Source organism: Prionailurus bengalensis, chromosome A2 (assembly GCF_016509475.1).
Source record: "Prionailurus bengalensis isolate Pbe53 chromosome A2, Fcat_Pben_1.1_paternal_pri, whole genome shotgun sequence".
Taxonomy (NCBI): domain Eukaryota; kingdom Metazoa; phylum Chordata; class Mammalia; order Carnivora; family Felidae; genus Prionailurus; species Prionailurus bengalensis.
Genome location: NC_057348.1, coordinates 74,505,656 through 74,526,692, shown reverse-complemented (window position 1 = coordinate 74,526,692; position 21,037 = coordinate 74,505,656). Strand labels below are relative to the sequence as shown.

General features: G+C 46.9%; 1 protein-coding gene and 1 long non-coding RNA gene across 3 annotated transcripts in view; one reads left to right on the top strand and one right to left on the bottom strand.

Annotated features, from left to right (window-relative positions):
• The first annotated feature begins 1,139 nt into the window (after window positions 1–1,139).
• LOC122487718 lies at window positions 1,140–4,834 on the top strand. The gene is made up of 3 exons (XR_006298449.1): window positions 1,140–2,034; window positions 4,160–4,248; window positions 4,448–4,834. It is a non-coding gene; the product is annotated as an uncharacterized LOC122487718 (long non-coding RNA).
• The window catches only part of VPS41 (VPS41 subunit of HOPS complex), a 186,199-nt gene continuing 169,909 nt past the window's right edge, over window positions 4,748–21,037 (bottom strand). For both annotated transcript variants that reach the window (XM_043588529.1, XM_043588530.1), the window contains 4 exons: window positions 8,808–8,907; window positions 8,657–8,701; window positions 6,473–6,552; window positions 4,748–5,462 (listed from right to left, as the gene is read on the bottom strand). In XM_043588529.1, coding sequence (XP_043444464.1) covers window positions 5,382–5,462; window positions 6,473–6,552; window positions 8,657–8,701; window positions 8,808–8,907 — 306 coding nt within the window. In that variant the 3' untranslated portion in view covers window positions 4,748–5,381. The remainder of the gene's footprint in view (window positions 5,463–6,472; window positions 6,553–8,656; window positions 8,702–8,807; window positions 8,908–21,037) is intronic.

The following is a 21,037-nucleotide window of genomic DNA, read 5'->3' as shown; positions in this document are numbered from 1 at the left end:
ATTACACGATCATTACAGTCGAGGAGCAGTTGATGAATTTTGAAAAGTTCTCGTTGATGTGTGAACATCAAAGAAAAGAGGGAATTGAGGCTACTTGGAATAATTGGGGCAAGAAGCTAGATTCATTTTGGAAAAAATGCTTTAGCCTAACTCATTTGAATACGTTGACCTGTGGTGACCTGACCTAGTCAGGCACTTATAATGCTGGGACCAAGGACCTTCCTAATGTATTTGTTTTCTGACAGTGAATAGAATGGTTTATTTTTCGAAAATCACAGCATAAAGAGGGGACTCTGGAAAGCAGATGTATCCATGTTGCCGTTAGATATCCAGAAGGAGAAAGCACAGGAACTGCCCAAGGAGGCCTCTTCTCTTCTTTGTGCCATAATATCACCAACACTCCTTCCAGAGGAAAGAACCCCATGCCCAGCAGGAGAATGAGGTCTTTGTTCAGTCCAGTAAGGGACATTTACTGAGTGGCCTTTCTGTAGCATGCATTTGGTGACGAACAATTCACGTATAGGTATGTATCACAAATACCTTTGTCTTGCTTCTGCCAGGGCCGTGGGAGGTCAGAGTGCAGACCGCTTTAGGTGGGGGGCAGAGTACGTTGGGGAGGACCTGGACCCGGGGAGACATTAAGTTAGACTCTGAAGGCTGGATGGGATCTAAACTGAGGAGTTGGAAGAGGGGAACCGAATACGTGGAAAAACGTACTGTAGAGAGCGAGAGAGTGTTAGCACTGGGAATAGCAAAATGTCTGGGAACTTGACTGGATCAGTCTGGAAGGGAGATTCATGCAGAAACTGAGTGCAGGATAAATCAGAAGTGTGGGTACTGCAGGCAGGAACACCGAGAAGGGATTGGTTCTGATCCATCTAGAGGCTTGACGGTAAGAATCTGGGTCAAGACCATGGCAGTGAGCATGGAAGAGAGAGGGAGATGGGGAGAAAAGATGGCGGACTGGATGGGGAGACACAGGAGGAAGGGCACTCAAAGAAGGATTTTAGCACTTGAGAATAAATTGTACCGACTGTGGAAGAATGGAGACAAAGGAGACTTGTTGATGGTGGCCGTGAAGACCCCAAAAGGGAGGAAGAGACAGTGGGTCTCTGGATGAGCACATCTACCACATTTACAAGTCCTGTCCCTCATGTCACAGGATGCTGGAAGGTGTACGTTTCTTGATCTTGAACAAGGGAGAAAGGCTGGACTTCCATTCAGCAGACATTGTCAGGTGCTTGGGTGCCCCTCTACCAGGGGAGAGGGGAACACGGTATGTTCCTTGTTCCTGGTTCCCAGTCCACTGTAGAGGCAGACATATTTTAAGTTCTTAAAAATTCACAGAGCCAACAGCCTGCAGGCCCCTCAGACTTTGGGTACCATCAACGATACATAACGTGGCAGCCAGTTCCACTGCGCCTGTAGGAAGCACTCAACCAGACTGGGGGAGAGCCCGAGGAGACCGGTCCCGAGAGAAGAGAGCTGAGTGGCAAGGGCCACCTTGCTCTGAGCCCCACACTGCAATCTCAGCAAAGATGGACTCAGCAGATAGCTATGTGAGGGTCCCCACCTCCTGTTTCCTCTGAGAAGCAGCCAGCCTTACAAACCAACACGTTTCTGTCCCCCGCACACCTACCACGCACACTCTTGGGAACGGCAAGGAGGCAACAGACGGAGACCAACTCGATTGACCAGACTGAATTTCCCAGGTACCAGGGCCACGAGGCAGACAGAAGCTTGGTGGTCAGGAGCATCAGGGGCAGTACAAGAAGCGGGGACCAGGGACAGGCTGGGACTGCAGAGATCTGGGAGATGCCCGCGGCAGATGCAGGGGAGAGCAGGTTGTGGGGATGGTGGCCTTCCAACCAGCGCCAGTGTGGACAGAGGCCAACTGACGAGATGCCTTCTTCTCATGGATACTGGACGCACTGAGATGATCCCTGCCGCCACCACAGAAGAAAGAAGGCGTCCCTAAACTACAGCAAAGCCCGATTTATCTACCATGAACTGAGATGAACTTCACACCACAAGGTAGACTATGGGTTCGAGAAGACTGATTGATTTTAATGTTTTTTTCATTTTGGAGAGAGAGAGACTGAGCATGAGCAGGGGAGGGGCACGGAGAGAGAGGAAGACACAGAATCCAAAGCAGGCTCCAGGCTCTGAGCGGTCAGCACAGAGCCGGACGCGGGGCTCGAGCCCAAGTTGGATGCTTAACTGACTGAGCCACCCAGGCACCCCCTTGAGAGAGGATTTAAATGTTACTCTTTTGCAGACCTGAGTCTGTGCACGTGGACCGCTGCAGTGTGGTATGCCAGAGGCAGACGGAGCCCCGGGTGCCTTCTAGGACAGGTGAGCTATCTGAGGAGGCCAGGGTGGGCGAGGAGTCAGTCACACTGAGCCCCGGGGCTGTCGGCTAAAGGAGAGCAATGGGAAAGCATGGGGAACCGAGCTCGGGGACCAATCCTGAAGTCCCTTCACATCCGGGGCACTGGGATTCCTGAGGGTTCAAAGAGAAGCGACATGACCCCATTTTCATTTAGAATCACCATTCTGGGTCCGTGTAAAGAAAGGCCGGGCATTGGCTAACTCTGGGATCCCTGCTCCTGGAAGTCACGTTTTTCATTCTCTCTCCTATCGTACCTGTGTCCCTAATATCACACTGATTCGAATCACCCCGACAGGAGGTGCAGGAGGAAAGGCATTTCTTTCCAGATTTTATAAAATGACAATCAGCGGCAAGCCCAGGATGGGGGTCTGGGAAGTCAGTTACTGCTTAGTATCGAAACTGGCAGAGTTTCAATAGCCTGAGTCTTGGTTAGAGAAGCCAGAATAAACTGGTGTGGTATTTAGCACATACAAAGGTTTCCTACACGGACGTGCACACATAATCCTTATTCAGTGTTGACTGAGCATGAAAAGAAACTGAGAAATGTGCCTACTTTTATTTACACAGTTTACTTAAAAGTGGTGGTTCACATGCTCCGTGTCGCCTGTCCTCTGACGGAGGTTGGGCTGGGGGTGCCCTGGGCAGCCCAGTTCTGTGGGGGGCTTTGTGACGTGTTCCTATACGCCCTCCCTGCATCTGCTTCCTCTGTCCTCTCGATGATTCAGTAAGCCAGTGGCTACTTTATAACAAATTCCCTTCTAGGACTGGAGAGGATTTTGTTTTCTATGTGCTGACCACCCACCACAGGTCAAATGCATACTTTAAAAAAAAAAAAATCAAATACACAGCGGTTAAGATCACGGCCTCTGAAGGCCGCCTGCCTGCTACCTGACCTGACACAAGATGTATTCGGCCTTACGGGCTCTAGCTTCCTATTAGATAATGAGGTTGGGGCGGGGGGGGGGGGGGGGGGTCCTGTTTCGGAGTTGGGACAAAGAATACAAATGGTGCTTGCAACAACGCCCGACCACAGTAATTGCTCGAATGCTTGTTTTTAGAATATGAAAATATATAGGTTAAGATTATAACCACCAAATTAAAAATTTGTCAGGGTGCCTGGTGGCTCCGTCGATTAAGCATCCAACCCTGGTTTCAGCTCAGGTCGTGATCTTGTGGTTTCGTGAGTTCAAGCCCTGGGGGGGGGGGGGGGGGGGGGGCTCTGTGCTCACAATGTGGAGCCTGCTTGGGATTCTCTCTCTCCCTCTCTGAGCCCCTCTCCCCTAATCATGCTGCCTTCTCTCTCTCAAACTTAAAAAAAAAAAAAAATGTTGAGAACTTTTCATTCTTAAACTAGTATAAAAATCCTTTTGACTAGAAGAAAACAGGCTCTCACCAGAAAACCTTGAACTTGGCTGTTTCACCCTCAGAGTGGCTTTCTGTACAGGGGTGGGAGGGAACATGCACTTTGCAGCCACGCCCCTCTTCCCCAAAATAAGTGCAGCAGCTTTACTTTTTACGTGTGCTTACAAATTGGCTTTACTTGTGAGCTTTTTGGTGAAATAAGGATTTCTCTGGTTAGAACACAAGGAAAACCGGCAGAAACTGGAACAAGGGAATGAGATACGGAGAGGTGCTGAGGACTTTCTAGTTTGGGATCTGTAGGAGTAACAGGAAAAGCCTGATGTCTGCTAGAGAATTTGGGGCTCTGCTGTGGAGACCCACCATGCATTTCCTCTGAATTTGGCCCTCTGCCCCGATTTCTTACAGGGAGCCGTGCCCTGGAGCTCCGCAGTCACCTCTGCGACTGTGACGATGTCTCCCAGTTTCAGTTGCTCGACAGGATACCGTGGGATGTGGTATGTTCTTCCTGGGGGGGTGCCTTGAGCATGAAACGAGGTGCTGCTGGTGGGAAGGCGGGGCCAGGCTCAGTGGTGGGTAGGCTCTCAGTACGCATGAGCATCCCGCCCACTTCCCAAAAAATAAAGCAGAGAGTTGCATTTATTCGTGTCCGTGGGACTAAGTGTGGTGACAGCATGTGTTTTCCACCCATGGCAGGAGGTCGGCACAACATAGCCCAGGATGGATGAAGCCGACCGCTGCAAGATGGTCACAAGTTCGGATCCTGTCCCTGCATCCTCCACTCTGCGTTCCCCGAGGGCCGACAAGGCTGCAGGACACGTGTCAGGCCCAGGCCCCGCCACTGGGTGGTCCCATTTCTCCTGAGACTCCCTCTCAGATTCTCTAACATCCCTTCCCTCCTCCCAGCTGGCAGGACCCAACCATGACCCCTCACACCTCACTGAGGTGTGGAAACCCTCCTCCATTCTTAGGGGGCCAGAATTCACTACAAGGGAGTCTTTTGTAAGAGCGAACATTTATTCAGTCAACAAACATGGGCTGTCTGCCAGGGCCGGACATGGCTGGTCGTCAGGACACAGAGAACACATGATCAGTCAACGTGAAACAGCATGACGTCAGCCTGTGCCTGGTATTCCCAGATGTCCTTGACTAAGTGACAATTTACACAGTGTTTCATTAGATGCCTATTAAGAAGAGAAGCACAGCTGATGCCATAAACCAAAGCCACCCCCAGAATGGGAGGGCTGATTAAGCAGAGGCCGTGGAAACAGGTCCAAGTTGCCGGGCAGGTCCTGGAGCTGGGCCCAGGCAGCGGGGACGGCTCTCGGCAGTGCACTCGATGGCCGGAAAGCCTCGCTAGGGTCCAGAACCTCACTTCCACCCCGCTCCCTTCTCTTCTGTTCCTAAAGAACGAACCCAGCCAACGACCGAGTGTGGAGTGTGAGCCCCAGGCAGGGACGTCACCTGCAGAGAGAAGCCCCGAGCAGGCAGGCAAAGATGAACACACCTCTTCAGAGCGTGACCTAAACACGCACAGATCTCTGAACAGCGCTGGTGTCCACGAACGCTGCCACTGTTGCAAAAACAGTCTTGGAGAGCACGGGGAGGAGGGGTGACCAGCCGAACCGGGCTATTTCTTCAACTCCAAGATGGCACTTCCTGGTCCTCGGTGCTTGGCGCTGCAGATGTTGCAGAACTGTGCGGGCGAATTCTAGAAACGTAATTACAAGACACGGGTTTTAAAAAAGCTTTTTCGGCTGCCTGGGTCATGATCTCGCGGTCCGTGAGTTCGAGCCCCGCATCGGGCTCTGTGCTGACAGCTCAGAGCCTGGAGCCTGCTTCGGTTTCTGTCTCCCTCTCTCTGCCCCTCCCCTGTGTGCTTGCTCTCTCTCAAAAATAACCCTTAAAAAAATAAAAACTCTTTCTATTCTCATATTCAGAAATCTTATGGGAGCATTGGTCAGGGGGTGGGGAGGAAGCTAGGAAATGTCCCTCCATTTCCTGGAGATTTTTGCTGGGTCACAGAGGGTTCTGTGAGACTCCAAGAACCCCCCCCACAGCAGAACAAGTCTAATGTGACCAGGGGGCACATGGGGGACATGACTTGATACTGAAAATAGCAGTGTCACGATACGGAAATCGGGCTGAAAAAGTGAACACTAGAAAATGGTTTTCACTGTATCTCACAGCTGTACCTACATGAATCCACTCGATTTTGTGTTTAGCACAGTAATCCCCCTTTATCCGTGGGGGTATGTCCCAAGACCCCCAGGGGATGCCTGAAACCACAGTACCAAACCCTAAATACACTTTCTTCTGTACATCCCTACCTAGGATAAATTAGGCACAAGATTGATAACTAATAAAACAGACAATTATAACAATACACTGCAATGAAAGTTACATGAACGCGGTTTACCTTGTACTGTACTCACCCCTCTTCCCATGAGGAGGAGGAGGAAATGCCTGCCTGAGGAGGTGAAGTGAGGAACGAAACAGGCATCATGTAGACTACTACTGACCTGGCTGTTCGTCAGGAAGACAACTGCCTGCTTCCAGACCGCGGGTGACCGCAACCACGGAGAAGGGGGCACTACTGGGTAGTACACTAAGCGTCTTTACCCTTGAGGAATAAAGTCATTTTCTCGTGGGATCTAGAACGAATTCTGAGAAGCCACAGAGCCACAGGATGACACATTAGACTTCGGACTTCCCACTCACCATGCTGGGCACGGGCAGGCACTCCTTGTGGAACATGTGGCGGCAGTGGAAGGCCACCACGCTGAAGGGCTTAGCGGCATCTGGGGGGCACAGGGCAGAAAAGAGAGAAGAACCCAATGAAACAGGCAGATCGGGAACTTCGAGAACCGATCCCAACTGCAAGTCCAGCTGTGGTTCAACGTTCCGGCAGGAAGCCGCCGCAGGAGGACCGCACGGTCACAGAGGCATCCCTGAGGGGTGCTGGGAGCAAACGCACAGCAGCTACCACAACCGAGCTGCTCTGAGTCAAGGTCACAGACCTCCACGTCAGTTACGCCTACAAACCAGGGACCGCTTCCCAGCGAATGCAACCACGTTTATTTTAAAAGTTAGGAGGATGGGGCGCCTGGGTGGCGCAGTCGGTTAAGCGTCCGACTTCAGCCAGGTCACGATCTCGCGGTCCGGGAGTTCGAGCCCCGCGTCGGGCTCTGGGCTGATGGCTCAGAGCCTGGAGCCTGTTTCCGATTCTGTGTCTCCCTCTCTCTCTGCCCCTCCACCGTTCATGCTCTGTCTCTCTCTGTCCCAAAAATAAAAAACGTTGAAAAAAAAAAATTAAAAAAAAAAAAAAGTTAGGAGGAAACTGGGTGGCTCATTCAGTTAAGTGTCCAGCTCTGGATTTCGGCTCAGGTCATGATCTCATGGTTTGTGACACTGAGCATCGCATCAGGCCCTGTGCTGACAGCACGGGGCCTGCTTGGGTTTCTCTCTCCGCCCCTCCCCCATTCTAAGACTTAAAACAAATCAGGATGTGTATCCCCTCTTCCCTTCCCTGTGCCCTCACACACACTATACACACCATATCCCTCAGTCCATTCCGTGGCTTTAGAAAAATGCTGCCAGTTCACCTACTGCCTTGGCCAGGACCACTCAGTGACTTGGGGGCAGAGCAGGGTGACAATCCTAGGCTGTGACCTTGCACCGTGCTGCGAGCACTTCTGCAGAATTTAATTACACACCGCAGGTGCACTGGTCTGCAGGTCTGTTAAAACACGGCCTAAAAACACTGCGAAAGCTCACTTTTCCTGCGTCCGCTGCGGTTTTTAACATGAACACTTCAAACCCATTTCCTCTAGAAAAGACCCTGGGGGGAACAGACTTCTCACGTTGCTGTTAGATTATCCCTTAAAGCTAAGTAAACCCTGCAGCAGCTAGCTCTCTTGGTACTTCTGTGTGCTGAGTTTGTATCAAAGGAGCACTTTTTTTGCATCCCGACAGCTATGCTTTAATTGCTCTTTTCAAATTCTGGAATTTCCTCTTCAGTCCTATCCTTACGTAAGGCGCTCCGATTACACACGACGATATATATATATATATATCTACCAACTATAAATAAACACGTGCTTGTGTTCTGAGGAGGCGGCACATAGTAGGTTTCCGTCGAAATCGGGGATAACTTAGGGGCCCATAACCACAGAGCAGAGAAAAAGTTTAAAGAAAAGGGAAGTACAATTTTTTTTTTTGTGCTGGTGTACAATTTTTTTCCTAGATACACATGATTCTTCTTCCTTGGAATTTAAACATGTTGATGGTAGTTTTTCCATTCTATTTTACTCTAAAGCCATGATTCTCAAAGAATGGCTCCCGAAGAAGCATCTATGTCACCCGGGAATGTGTTGGAAATGCAAATTCTTGGGTCCTGCTCGGGAACTACTGCCTCTGCACGTGTTGGGGGGGGTACCAGCACTCTGGGCTTCCCGAGCCTTCCAGGTAATGCGGGCTCACTCTAGGATGAGTGCCTCAGCTTTACAAAATGGTGGTGCCAGCCTGCAACTGGGTAGGGTTGTGGGCCGAAATTCTGTACACAGATTATTCCAGAAGTTATAGATTAGCTAACGTCAAAATTTTAATTCTGGGGCGCCTGGGTGGCTCAGTGGGTTAAATGCCCGACTTCAGCTCAGGTCATGATCTCACAGCTCGTGAGTTCGAGCCTGGTGTTGGGGCTCTGTGCTCATAGCTCAGAGCCTGGAGCCTGCTTCGGATTCTGTGTCTCCCTCTCTCTCTCTCTGCCCCTCCCCCACGTGAACACACACACACACACACACACACACACACACTCTCTCTCTCTCAAAAATATAAAAAATTAAAAAAAATTAATTCTCCTCATAAACACATATTTGGGGGATTTCCGCCCGCCAACCATCTTACCTGACGGAAGAATAGGGGAAAGGCACGACTCACAGATGTTTTCCTCTGCAAGGAAACACACACACTTGGGATTAGACAGCCTTTCTGTTTGCTCTGTCTCTTCTGAAAGCAAGGCCTATGGTTCCAATAGGATTATTTCAATGATACCCACCATCGACCAGAACGCCTTTCATTTGAGTCCGGTGCATCCTCTTCAGTAAGGACAAAGAGTCGGCTACGAGAATCTTCTTGCAGCCTTCACGAAGCAGGATCTAATGCATTCGTTGTAAAACAAAACAAAACAAAACAAAACGAAACCCGCATCTTTAGAAGACTCAAATATGGGGGAGAACCCTCTTACTGGGGATTCAGAAAATTGGTGTTTGAAGCTGCCCGAGGAAGCACTCACTGCTTGCTGGCCCTCAGTACACTCTTCCCTCCAAACCTGTCAGACCAACCTTTCCAGCCTCCGTGCAGTCACAACTGCACTTAATGTATGGCCGTTCCTGTAGCGCTTGTGAAATGACATACGGATGTAAAAGTCTGGCAAGGAAGGCTGTATTAATGAACCCTGACGTTATCTTACAAGGCTTCCTAACTCGGACTCTGCCTGGCAGTTCTTCCCCTCTGTGACCTGCTCATTCCAGGATGGAAAACCAGCTATTCCAGAATGTTCCATTTGATAACTCCGTCTATCTACTGCACTGATCTATACGGGGTCCATATCACAGACAAGGAACAGGGCACAGAGCAGCTAAGCAGACAGGATCTCTGTCTTAACCCCCCTCCTGGCCGCAATCCCTCTCTTCTCCCATCCCAACTGTTCAGCGCAGTGCTAAGGGTCTCAAGTGTCTCTGTTAACCCTCCAATTTGGGGACTCTTAAGGGGGGCAGACGACTGAAAACTGACCACAGATGTTCATATTCTGTTACAAGATCCATTTTCTTCATCCCAGTACTGCGCTTTTTCTTTATGCATTTTTCCTGCTACTTTGTAAGTTACATATTTTCTCCCTCGCTGCCTGGACAATGAGGAGAGGCAGGGACCCCCGCAGCAGCCTCACAAGTCACGACACCTACAGTGCAGGCCAATGCTGCTGGGTGGCACCCACCTTGTGTTTCGGAGCCGGGGTGGGATGGAGACAGAGAGTGCCCACCTGCTTGGGGCACAGGAGACAGACCACCCGCTGTACCTTTTGCCCCGTTCCATGGGCCCCGGTGAGAGTTTCCAGCCTGTTATGGGTTTTCCGAGGTGTTTTGTTAGAAATTGGCAGAGGCTGTGTGAGGTGTGCTTATGCCAAGTGCCTTTTTTTTTTTTTTTTTGAACCAGAACTTGTTGCTTTTCTAAGAGGGGGACACTCAGGGCCTGAAGGGCAGTGAGGCTCTCTGTGGCAGGGTCTGTGGCTCACTCTTCTGGCTCGATGGGTCTTAATGCACGTTTCTGTGCGGTCAGATGTAACTGTCCCGGAAATTCACAGAATGATGCCCTCACCGCCTCCCTTGGTCCAGCTCTGGGTCACAGCGAATGCTGCTCTCAAGAGGTGCGTCCCACCCTTCTTCATACTACGCATGTGTCTTGCTTTTCAGGTTTTCAATTCATGCCACTGGGCCACCTGGGCTCTGCTATCCCCGGTGTCTACACTAATACACGCTCCTCTCAAATCCTGGACAGCATGGGCTGGGGGAATGCAGCCCAAGGGCTTGCTCCCCAGTCCTACAAAAGCAAATACTCAAGAAAACAGAGCTGATGCCCAGATCTAAGTTCTGTACCTGCCATTTCTAGTACGGTTGAACAGGAAATAAAGCTCTACGATTTCTACATTAATCGAGACACTGCCTATGACGTTTTCTTCTTTAAAATGCTATTAAAAATTGGATTTTTGATTCATTAAAAAAAGACAATAAAACTTTAACGGGTATCATTAAAGCACACAGGAAGAGAAAAATATAGTAAGAAGGAGATCTAGGAGATACTGATACCAGGGGCGCCTGGGTGGCTCAGTGCATTAAGCTTCTGACTTCGACTCGTGGAGCGTCTGACTCCTGCTCTCACGGTTTGTGAGTTTGAGCCCCACGTCAGGCTCCACAGTGATGATGTGGAGCCTGCTTGGGATTCTCTCTCCCACTCCCTCTGCCCCTTCCATGTATGTGCTCGCTCGCTCACGCTCTCTCTCAAAAATAAAAAAAAATACTGATGTTAGTAACTTTAGGAAAATTGATAACCAAACATAGAAAACTGCTCTGCCTCCGATACCAAAATAAAAACTTAAGAAAAACAGTGTCAAAGTATCTTTGGTAAAACGTTTCAAAACGAGCTGGCTCTGACCCTGAGTGGGTCTCCCGCACGAGTGATACAGGAGGAAGGGCAGACCCAGCAGTACGGACAGAAGCCACAGTGCCTGCAAATTTAAAAAAGAAAATGCAAAAAAAACTGCAAACTGAGGAGGAACCGTTTCTTTACCAGGATTGCGTTTTTCTAAATACATACAATCCGCCTGCCCACAGCAAGGCATTTTCTAGGAAAAACTTCAGTATTCACAGGCCCTCAGCCAGGAGAAGGGAAAATACACAAATACAGCGTAGTATATGTTATTTTATACTTCATCTGCCCAAAACCCAAGCCTCCAAAGCAGGAAAACACAAAAACGGTTTCTCATTTACGTGATACCAGGCAGGCAGGTAGAGCACGAAATGCAGCTACCATCGGTGCAGAAGAACCAGTTATCCCACAAAACCGGGAGTACTCCGAGGGCAATCAGAGCAGGTGAGTGAAGCCCACACAGGAACACCGTAGCATCAGATAGGTACTATTTTCAGCATCAGACATGACAAGGCATTAGGTTGACCATGGATCATTCGCTGTAGCAACCATCAGTGACTCGTGAAAAATCGGCTGTAGTGGTCACTGATTTATTTCAACCTTAAAAGTGGATACTTGGTGTTTCCCACAAACGCCTTTATTAAAACATCGGTGGCGGAGTCCAACTCTGTCCTCTTCAGCCCTCTCTGACTTCATGATTTCCGACAACTCCCACCTTCCAAGGTGGTCACACGCAGCCTGTTCCCACCTGTGGACGCTCACCTCCCACGGTCTCCAGCCTTGCAGACCTGACATTATTCACGTCCGTGGGGCACAGGCACGCTCTCCTGCCATCCAGGTCTTTATGACCAAAATGCCATCGAGTCACTGCCAGTCACGTTTTGAATATATCCTCTGCCACTACTTTGGGCTACTTTCCGTTTTAAATCGTGAAATACAGCAAACATAGAGTATAAAATATACTCAAGTCTCTGCACTTAGATCGAGCAAAGCTATTAAGGTGTTACCGTATGCTTCAGATCGAATTCAGAAGAAAAAGAAAAGATTTCAGATCCAGCTGACACTTCCGTGCCCGCTACCTTCCCTCCTCCTTTTTTACAAACATGACTTCAACTATGTTCAGTGTGTCCCCAACTAAACCATGCAGCTGCCTGGACTCATGCAACACAGATCTAGCCAATGAGATGAACGTAGAGGCTGGAAAGCCATCCTTTCCCAAATAAAAAAGCAAAGCCTCATCAGGAAAGAGCCCTTTGCTTCCCACATCTTCCTGCCTGGAATGTGGATGTGTGGTCCGGAGATACAGCATCTGGTTTGTGACCAAGAGGCAGCAATCTGGAGATATACTCTCCTGTTGATGGACATCTAGGCTGTTTCCACTCTAGGGCTATTAGGGATAAAGTTGCAAAGGACATTTTTTGTAAAGTTCTTTTGTGGACCTACTTTTCATCTTGGATAAATACTTAAGAGCAAAACTGCTGGGTTATGAAATAGGTATATGCCTAATTTTTAAAGTACCTATCAAATAGTTCTGCAAAGCAGTTACACCATTTTACGTTCCCACATATTATGTTCTAATATCTGATAAATCTCCCCTCCTTATTCTTCTTAATCTTAGCCACTTTGTACAAAAACTTAGGACAGTAAATAATTCTTTGGGGGTTTTGATTAGAATTGTATCAAACATATAGATGATGATTACTTTAGAGAGAATTTATGACATTTACGGTTATGTACATACTGTCAACAATGAAAGGGTTAGATTCAATTAGCTAACGATTTGTGTAGCCTTTCTGCATTTGTTAAAGAGACAAGGCTCTAATGGTCTTAGATTGCCCTCCTAGGACGCTGGAAAGGTTAGACTAGCATCCCCCAGGGAACTGAAGAGCTTTTCTATTCTATCCTCTGGAAAAGTTTATGTAAAATAGGGATTGCTTGGGTTTGGTTGTTTAGGCTTTATTCTTTATTTTTTCAGATGAGCAGCAAAGCAGTCTTCAAGATGTTGGGTTTCTCTCTGGAATGAATTTTATGGTTCTTTTATTCACTGAATCAACATGGCAGGGCTGTGACAGCTTGGCTGGCCACCTCCCAGCATTGTCCTCCTCTTCTTGGGAAGCTGATGGGACCTCACGTGTCAGTTGGGTCCATCGTGTCCTGAAGACAGACCATTTCTCACCTCCTTTGCAGGGTAGAAATGTTGCCCTCTCCTCCTCGCAGATCCTGGCTTAATTAAAAGGTTAACTACAAAATATATCTGGGGACTGACTGTGTTTTAAAACTTTGATAAAACCAATCTCTAAAGTTGACTGTGGATTAGTGCTTTTATTGTGGCTTTATGTTCTGACTACTGATTTAATGACTATAGGGCTATTTGTTCTTGAGTAAATACTGGTAATTTAGATTTTCCTAGAAAACGGACTTTTCTTTTTTAATATGAAATTTATTGTCAAATTGGTTTCCATACAACACCCAGTGAGCATCCCAACAGGTGCCCTCAATGCCCGTCACCCACCCCCCCTCCCTGCCACTCCCCACCAACCCTCAGTTTATTCTCAGTTTTTAAGAGTCTCTTAGGCTTTGGCTCTCTCCCTAACTTTTTTTTTTTTCTTCCCTTTCCCCATGATCCTCTGTTAAGTTTCTCAGGATCCACATTAGAGGGAAAACATATGGTATCTGTCTTTCTCTGTATGACTTATTTCACTTAGCATCACACTCTCCAGTTCCATCCACGTTGCTACAAAAGGCCAGATTTCATTCTTTCTCATTTCCAAGTAGTATTCCATTGTATATATAAACCACAACTTCTTTATCCATTCATCAGTTGATGGACACCTAGGCTCTTTCCATAATTTGGCTATTGCTGAAAGTGCTGCTATAAACATTGGGGTACAAGGGCCCCTTATGCATCAGCACTCCTGTATCCCTTGGGTAAATTCCTAGCAGTGCTACTGCTGGGTCATAGGGTAGATCTATTTCTAATTTTTTGAGGAACCTCCACACTATTTTCCAGAGCGGCTGCACCCGTTTGCATTTCCACCAACAGTGCAAGAGGGTTCCCGTTTCTCCACATCCTCTCCAGGATCTATAGTCTCCTGATTTGTTCATTTTGGCCACTCTGACTGGCGTGAGGTGATACCTGAGTGTGGTTTTGATTTGTATTTCCCTGATGAGGAGCGACGTTGAGCATCTTTTCATGTGCCTCTTGGCCATCTGGATGTCTTCCTTAGAGAAGTGTCTATTCATGTCTTCTGCCCATTTCTTCACTGGATTATTTATTTTTTGGGTGTGGAAAACTGAGTTTTCAAATATACGGATGTAAAATTGTAACATTTAGTTTTTAAATCTTGTCTGCATCTAGTTGTCATGTTTGTTCCTAACATATATGGATTTTTTTTTTCTTTTTCTTGATCAACTTTGTTAGAGGTTTCCCTATTAGTCTTTTCTCTCCTCCAGAAGTCCTGTGGTTGAGGACATACGCATTCTCACCTCCCTGTCTCCATTGGCCACTCTTTTCTATGATCTCTTAATTACTCTGTGCTGCATATACCATTTCATCAGATCTTCCAGTTCATTCTCCCTTTCAGCTGAGTCCAATCTACTATTGACCTTGCACTGAACTGATAATTTAAATGAATACCCAGTTTCAAAGAGTTCTATTTGGTTATTTTTCAAGTATTCCTATTTTCTATCATAGTGTTCTTTTTATTATGGGATCTATTTTTTCATGTCTTTTTTTTAATGTTTAATTTTGAGAGAGCGCGCACCCACGAGTGGGGGAGGGGCACATAGGGGAGTGGGGAAAGAAGATCTGAAGCAGGCTCCCTGCTGATAGCAGTGAGCCCGATGCAGGGCTCGAACTCAGTCCACGAGATCACGACCTGAGCCCCAGTACGATGCTCAACCGAGACTGAGCCACCCAGGTGCCCCTCATGTCTTTGTTTTAAATGACACTTAACTAATAATGCCTTTGAGTTTGATGTAGTATTTTAGTTCTTGGAAATACTAAGATTGTCACAGCACTTCTCATTCTTCTGTGTAATCCACATCTCAGACTAGAAGCTCCAGTTCATGTTAGAATTTCACCAAGGGAAGCACACCACTGGTCTTTTCTTTCCTCAACTTCATAATGGCGTCAAGCTTTCATCTCAAAAAGTGTGTGTGGGCGTTGCTTAGCAAGTACCACATTTCCTTCCAGAGATTCATTTTGCTTATGGGACATTTCCTTATTTTTTCTCCCCACACTCTGTTCTCAACTCTTGTTTTCTCACCATTGCACTGTTTTCTCCATAGAGCAAAGCTTTCCAGCATTACCTTCACTTTTTCATCTTCACCACTTTCAAGACAACCAACCAGCTGTAGGATCTAGAATCGGTCTGTTGTAAGCATACCTTGTTCTACTGTGAATTTAAAGAACGTATTTATAAGACAGCTGTCAAAAACCAACAGAAGACTCTAGATAGAGTCTCCCGGTTTTTCCTGATTTCTCTGCAGTTCATCGTCATTGATCATCATCCTGGTGCAAAGCATCAGACTCATAGATATTTTATAAAGCAATAAAAGAATCGTACATCAGTGATGTTATTATGCTTCATTGGAAACAGCTGCTGTGGGGGGAAAAATGCCATAAAAAATTGCCGAGTTTCTGATATTTTTATTTTAAAAGATTCTCGGAGTGTTGAATTTTTTGCTGACATTGCCTTGTTCATGCTGCAGTGCTTGTCATCAGAATTGCAAAACACAGAGAGTTACCTGGGTTTACAAGCCCCAGTACGATACCAATCCCGGAGCTAGCCAGGGTAACCATTTTGCCTAATTTCTAACCCATCAGGTAGGCTATGATGCTATGGGATGTGAATTCTAATTGAAAAAGCTTTGCTTTTTGTTGAGATTATCATCAAAGAAGATGAAATGCAGAGAAATAAGGAAAAAACAGAAAGGCTCTAAGGTCTCATGTTGGGAGTTCAAAAACAATATTACAATCGTATTCAATTTACAACAGCACAAAGTATACACGTGCCAGATTGATTAAAGAAGCTACACCTGGTAGTCATAGGCCACCTATGTCACCTAAAAGCTGCTATGACGCCAAATGGAAATCATTTGAGAGGGAAAAAAAATCCATTTTAAATCCGCTTAATCCATTTTAAATCCATTTGAGAGATCTATAAATTAAAAAAATATATATCTCTTGGAAGAAATGAAGAGTTTATGTACTTTGAATAAGAAACCACCCATCTGAGCCCCCAAAAAAGGTAGGCAACAAGGGTGCCTGGGTGGCTCAGTTGGTTAGGCATCGGACTTCGGCTCAGGTCATGATCTGACCCATTCGTGGGTTCGAGACCAGCGTCAGGCTCTGTGCTGCCAGCTCAGAGCCTATTGTCTGGTTCGAGGATTCTGTGTCTCCCTCTCTGCCCCTCCCCACTCACACTGTGTGTGTGTGTGTGTGTGTCTCTCTCTCTCTCAAAAATAAACATAAAAATAAAAAAAAGGCAGGTAAGAAAGAAGTCACTATTTCCTCTTAATTATTTGTCTCTGGATTTCAAAGCAGAGAGATGAGGAAGAAGAAGAAATGGCACAACATAAAGGCATGTTTCTGAAATGACTCTCTGAAGAACTTGAGAGACGGAAGGTACTTTAGAGATCATCTAATCTCCCAGTTCCTAAATGCCGAATGTCAACGCACAGACTTGCGCCAGGCTTAGCGATTAGGAACATCAGAGTGGATTCAGTCCCCTAGTCCTCCCCAGGAGATTCTCATCTAGCAGATCTGGAAGGTTTTATTTTACTGAAACAAAGTAAGTTTTAAAAGAATTCAGGGAAGTCGGGTGTGTAGCCAGGCTGGCAAATGCTGATTTAATCGAATGGGAAAGCTGAGATCCAGAAGGGTTAGGTGCCCTCCCAAAGGGCCACAGGCTTGTTGGTGACAAAGCCAGGACCGGAGTCCAGCTCTGCAAACATCACGTCCACTGCTTTTCCAAGACAGCAGGCTGCCTGGTCAATCTCGGATACTCCTCTGTTGTTGTAACCTGCCAGGACCGCAAATGCATCTCCAGAGACCAACGGAGCAACCAAACAGTAAGGAATACACAAGATGGAGTCAGAAGACCTGGGCTCAAACCCAGTTTCACCAGCTTCCCAGGCTGGCAAATCCTTTGAGACAGCCTTCCCATCTGTGATATGGGAAGTAGTCCCTAATGACCACTATGAAATGGCCGTCAAACAAGACCATAGGAACAAAAGTGCTAGAACTTTTCTGGGAAAATAAAAACAGAAACGGATATGAATGCTAAATTTAGAAATAAAAATATTTTAAAAATATAAACATGAAAAATCTATAGCATAAAAATAATTTGGAAACTATTGTCAGTTTCATGTAAGCACTGAAATGTCATTTATACCATACTGTTTTGAAAATAATCTTACATTACACAAAAGCTTTTTGTCCTTGAAATCAGGCTCAGGAACATTTTTTTTTTATAAATTTTTTTTTAACGTTTATTCATTTTTGAGAGAGACAGAGTGCAAATGGGTGGGGCAGAGAGAGAGGGAGACACAGAATCCGAAGCAGGCTCCAGACTCTGAGCTGTCAGCACAGAGCCTGATGTGGGGCTTGAACCCACGAACCATGAGATCATGACCTGAGCCAAAGTCGGATGCTTAACCGACTGAGCCACCCAGGAGCCCCAGGACTAGGAACATTTTAAGTTTATGAAATACAATCAGGACTACTTTCATCTTATGGATTTCATGAAGCTTGTAAAATTTGTTGAGTCATTATACGAACTGTGTAACAAGGTACAAAAACATGATAATAAAGTAAATTTTAAAAATGTAAACACCAACATCGCGGCCGAGGGGAGATCTTTCTTCACTTTAATGATGTCACATGGGGCGCCTGGGTGGCTCAGTCGGTTAAGCGTCGACTTCAGCTCAGGTCACGATCTCGCTGTCCGCGAGTTCGAGCCCCGTGTCGGACTCTGGACTGATGGCTCAGAGCATGGAGCCTGCTTCCGATTCTGTGTCTCCCTCTCTCTCTGCCCCTCCCCCGTTCATGCTCTGTCTCTCTCTGTCTCAAAAATAAATAAACGTTAAAAAAAAAAATTAATGATGTCACAGAACGCTAACGCGCCTCGTGCTGAACTTCAGCTGAGGAGAGTTATTGCATTTTGGAAAACATCAAAATTTAAAACCAGAGGAGATACTTATTTTAAATTTTTTCCCACAACTTTTCCTGCTTTCTGTTTCCAATTAAGCTATTGGCTAATGAGTGCTCTCCCGAAGCATTCTCAGTGGCGAAAGACATTTTACAGCACATTTTACTGTATGTGCAGCACATTTTACTGTAAATCTGCCCAAGACATTCCCAACGTGGAGGAGCCCTTTCCCTGACATCTGACCGTGGATCCTTGTTTACTGAATGGTCCGCGATATCTGCCAGGGGCCTTCCCCTCCGCCCTGCCTCCAACAGAGAAGGTTCCAGGTCCTCGCAAATACATGCATCTGCAAAATTTCCCCCCAGTTTGGGAGATTACCGGAGCTAGCCATTTTTATCCTGCGAGAACATGTAAAAATCAACTATATACTTTTATGGAACAAACGAAAGAGACCAGGAGTGAAAAATATGTATGTGAAACCTTTCTGAAAACTTCCAAATGCTCTATAATCTAGAAGTAGGCTTAAGTTATTTTTAACAGGTTGCCTGGAGAAAGAATATAAGTGGCCATTAATGACAGACAGTAGCCTTTTGTATAGAAAAAACTTCTAAAGTCTTTCGTCACATATAAGAAGGGAGCGTCCCCTGGAATTGTTTGAACCACCTGCCCAAGTTCAGCGTGTCCTCTCTGTACCTTCCAGTGAGATGTCCGAGCTCCAGGGGAGACCCAGGTGCAGTTCCCAGAGGCTCTGCAACCTTCCCCGGGGGTCCCGCCCCTCATCCCAGAGGCCACTCCCTGGTCAGGTTTATGGGATCCACTGGAGAAGGAACTCCCGGCCTCCTCAACGCATCACCAACTGCACACTTACATGTCTTAAGGAAAAGCTCTCAGTCCACTTAAAAACATAATTAAGAGGATAAAATATTGATTTATCAGCTGTTTTAGTGGATGATTTTTTAATATGGAATTCATTTTGCATCTAATAATTTATTTTTATTCCTGGCTGACTCAGAACAATGCAATTTTATTCATAAAAAATGAATGAGGAGTGAAATCCAGTCAGGCCCGGGAGTTTGGTTCTCTGGATTAATAGCCTAGTAAGAGGGATTTATTAGGTGTGTCTGTCGGCACTGTAGAGCCTGGGAAAACAGGCACATTTTCAACCGAGAGGCTAAGCTTGATGCATTTGTAATCTGGAGGACAGAGGACTGATCATTTTGTCGCCTTCCATGGGGCAGAGATGCTCAGGGACACCGCACCTAAATGACTTCTCAACACATCCTGACTTGAAACTTCGAGCAGGTCCCGGCACACCCGGGCCTGGGAAGAGCCCGTGAAGTACACAGATCATCATCAGGCTCATTCACATGCAGGGCCTTATGAGGTCAGACGCTGAAACCACTTTCCCCAAAGCCCGGTTCCAACCTCAGAACTCAGGAAGTGTTCCCCCGCCTGGACCACTTTCCCGCAGCCCTGGGGCACCGCCCACAATGCCTACCTAGTCACCCATCCCAATTCTCTCTCCTTCCCGTCCGGCTCATTCTCTGTCCTGAAAACCTTTCCCCGGGCTGTCCGCAACCTCCCAGTTCCTCTGTAAATAAGCACGTGTGTATCTCAAAGCTTGGCACGCAAGAAACCCTCTACCTCTGCCTGCACCAAACACCCATCTCTCTGGGGACCCCGACTTCCCGCAGGCCCTCCTGAGGAAGGCCCCTTGTCCTCTAGCGTCCTGCCCTCAGGAAAACCCCTTCTCCTTTAAGCTGTGCTACTCAGTGCTATAGCCCCAGAAGGCCGAGAGGCTGGCCTCCCAGCTCACCGAGGTGCTGGGGCCTGGCTCCAGCCCTCCCACCCGCATCCCTCAGCACCCTCGGGGAGGACTCACTGCCCCCACAGTCTCAGGACTAATTCCACACTGACGACCCTCACCCTTCACCCTACTTTTTGAAGGACCCCTTTGGAAATTTTACGAGGACGCGTTTGGAAATTTTAATGTGACCACACCCCAACTTCCGGGCCCCACATTCTTGTCCCTCTGTCCTGCTTTTCCACCAGTCCCTCGACTTCCTGTTGCCATCAGTCTTTCTCAACTTCTCCTCTTACCTGTGCCCACCAGCCCAAGTGCAGCGGGCAGCCCCCCACTCGGCACCCCTCACAGCGGCCAGGGGCCCCACAAATCCTCGTCATGACGCTCCTCTCCTTACTTAACCTGCCAATCACTTCTCTCCCCGGAACCTTATCCTCTGGCTCTGCCTGCAAAATCTTTGTGTTTCCAGGAAAGCAATTTCCCTCTATCCTAATAGAAACTCATTTTCAAACGAAGTAGAGAAAGAAGAGTCCAAACTGTTAAAGAAATGTGCTTTCAACAGTTTCAAGTTCTGTGGAAGCTACCAGCCTCCCGGGAAATAGTAATTGTTAGGAGTCCTTTTAGAGAAAAGGGGAGGGTGCTTTGTAATTAGCATATTAATTACTTATATGAAAATAAGGCATTCCATTGCTTTCATCACCAAGTTCTGAACTATTACAGACAACGAGGTTGTAATGGTCGGGGAAGCAGACAAAATGTTAAATGAGATCACGTATTCAACATGTTTTAGGCAATGGGTTACTGAGAAACTTCAAGGAAATAAAAGAATTATTTGAAAAACATGTTTTTTATTCTTCCCAGCGGACACAATACTCATTCTACTCAAAACTGGTTTGAGTGGCCCAGCAGCCAGTGCAACCACCCCTCAGCCTTGCAAATGCCATGTGACATCAATCACATAAATGGAAGCATGAGTATCAAGGAGAGGAAATTTGGGAATGGTTAAAACAATTCGGTAGCTTCCAGGGAGATTTCTTATTTCTCTACTCCATGAGTTTCCCAAATATCTGGGCCAAAAGCAAATGTGGTTATCCAAATGAATTCTTAGATCTCGAAAATAACCCT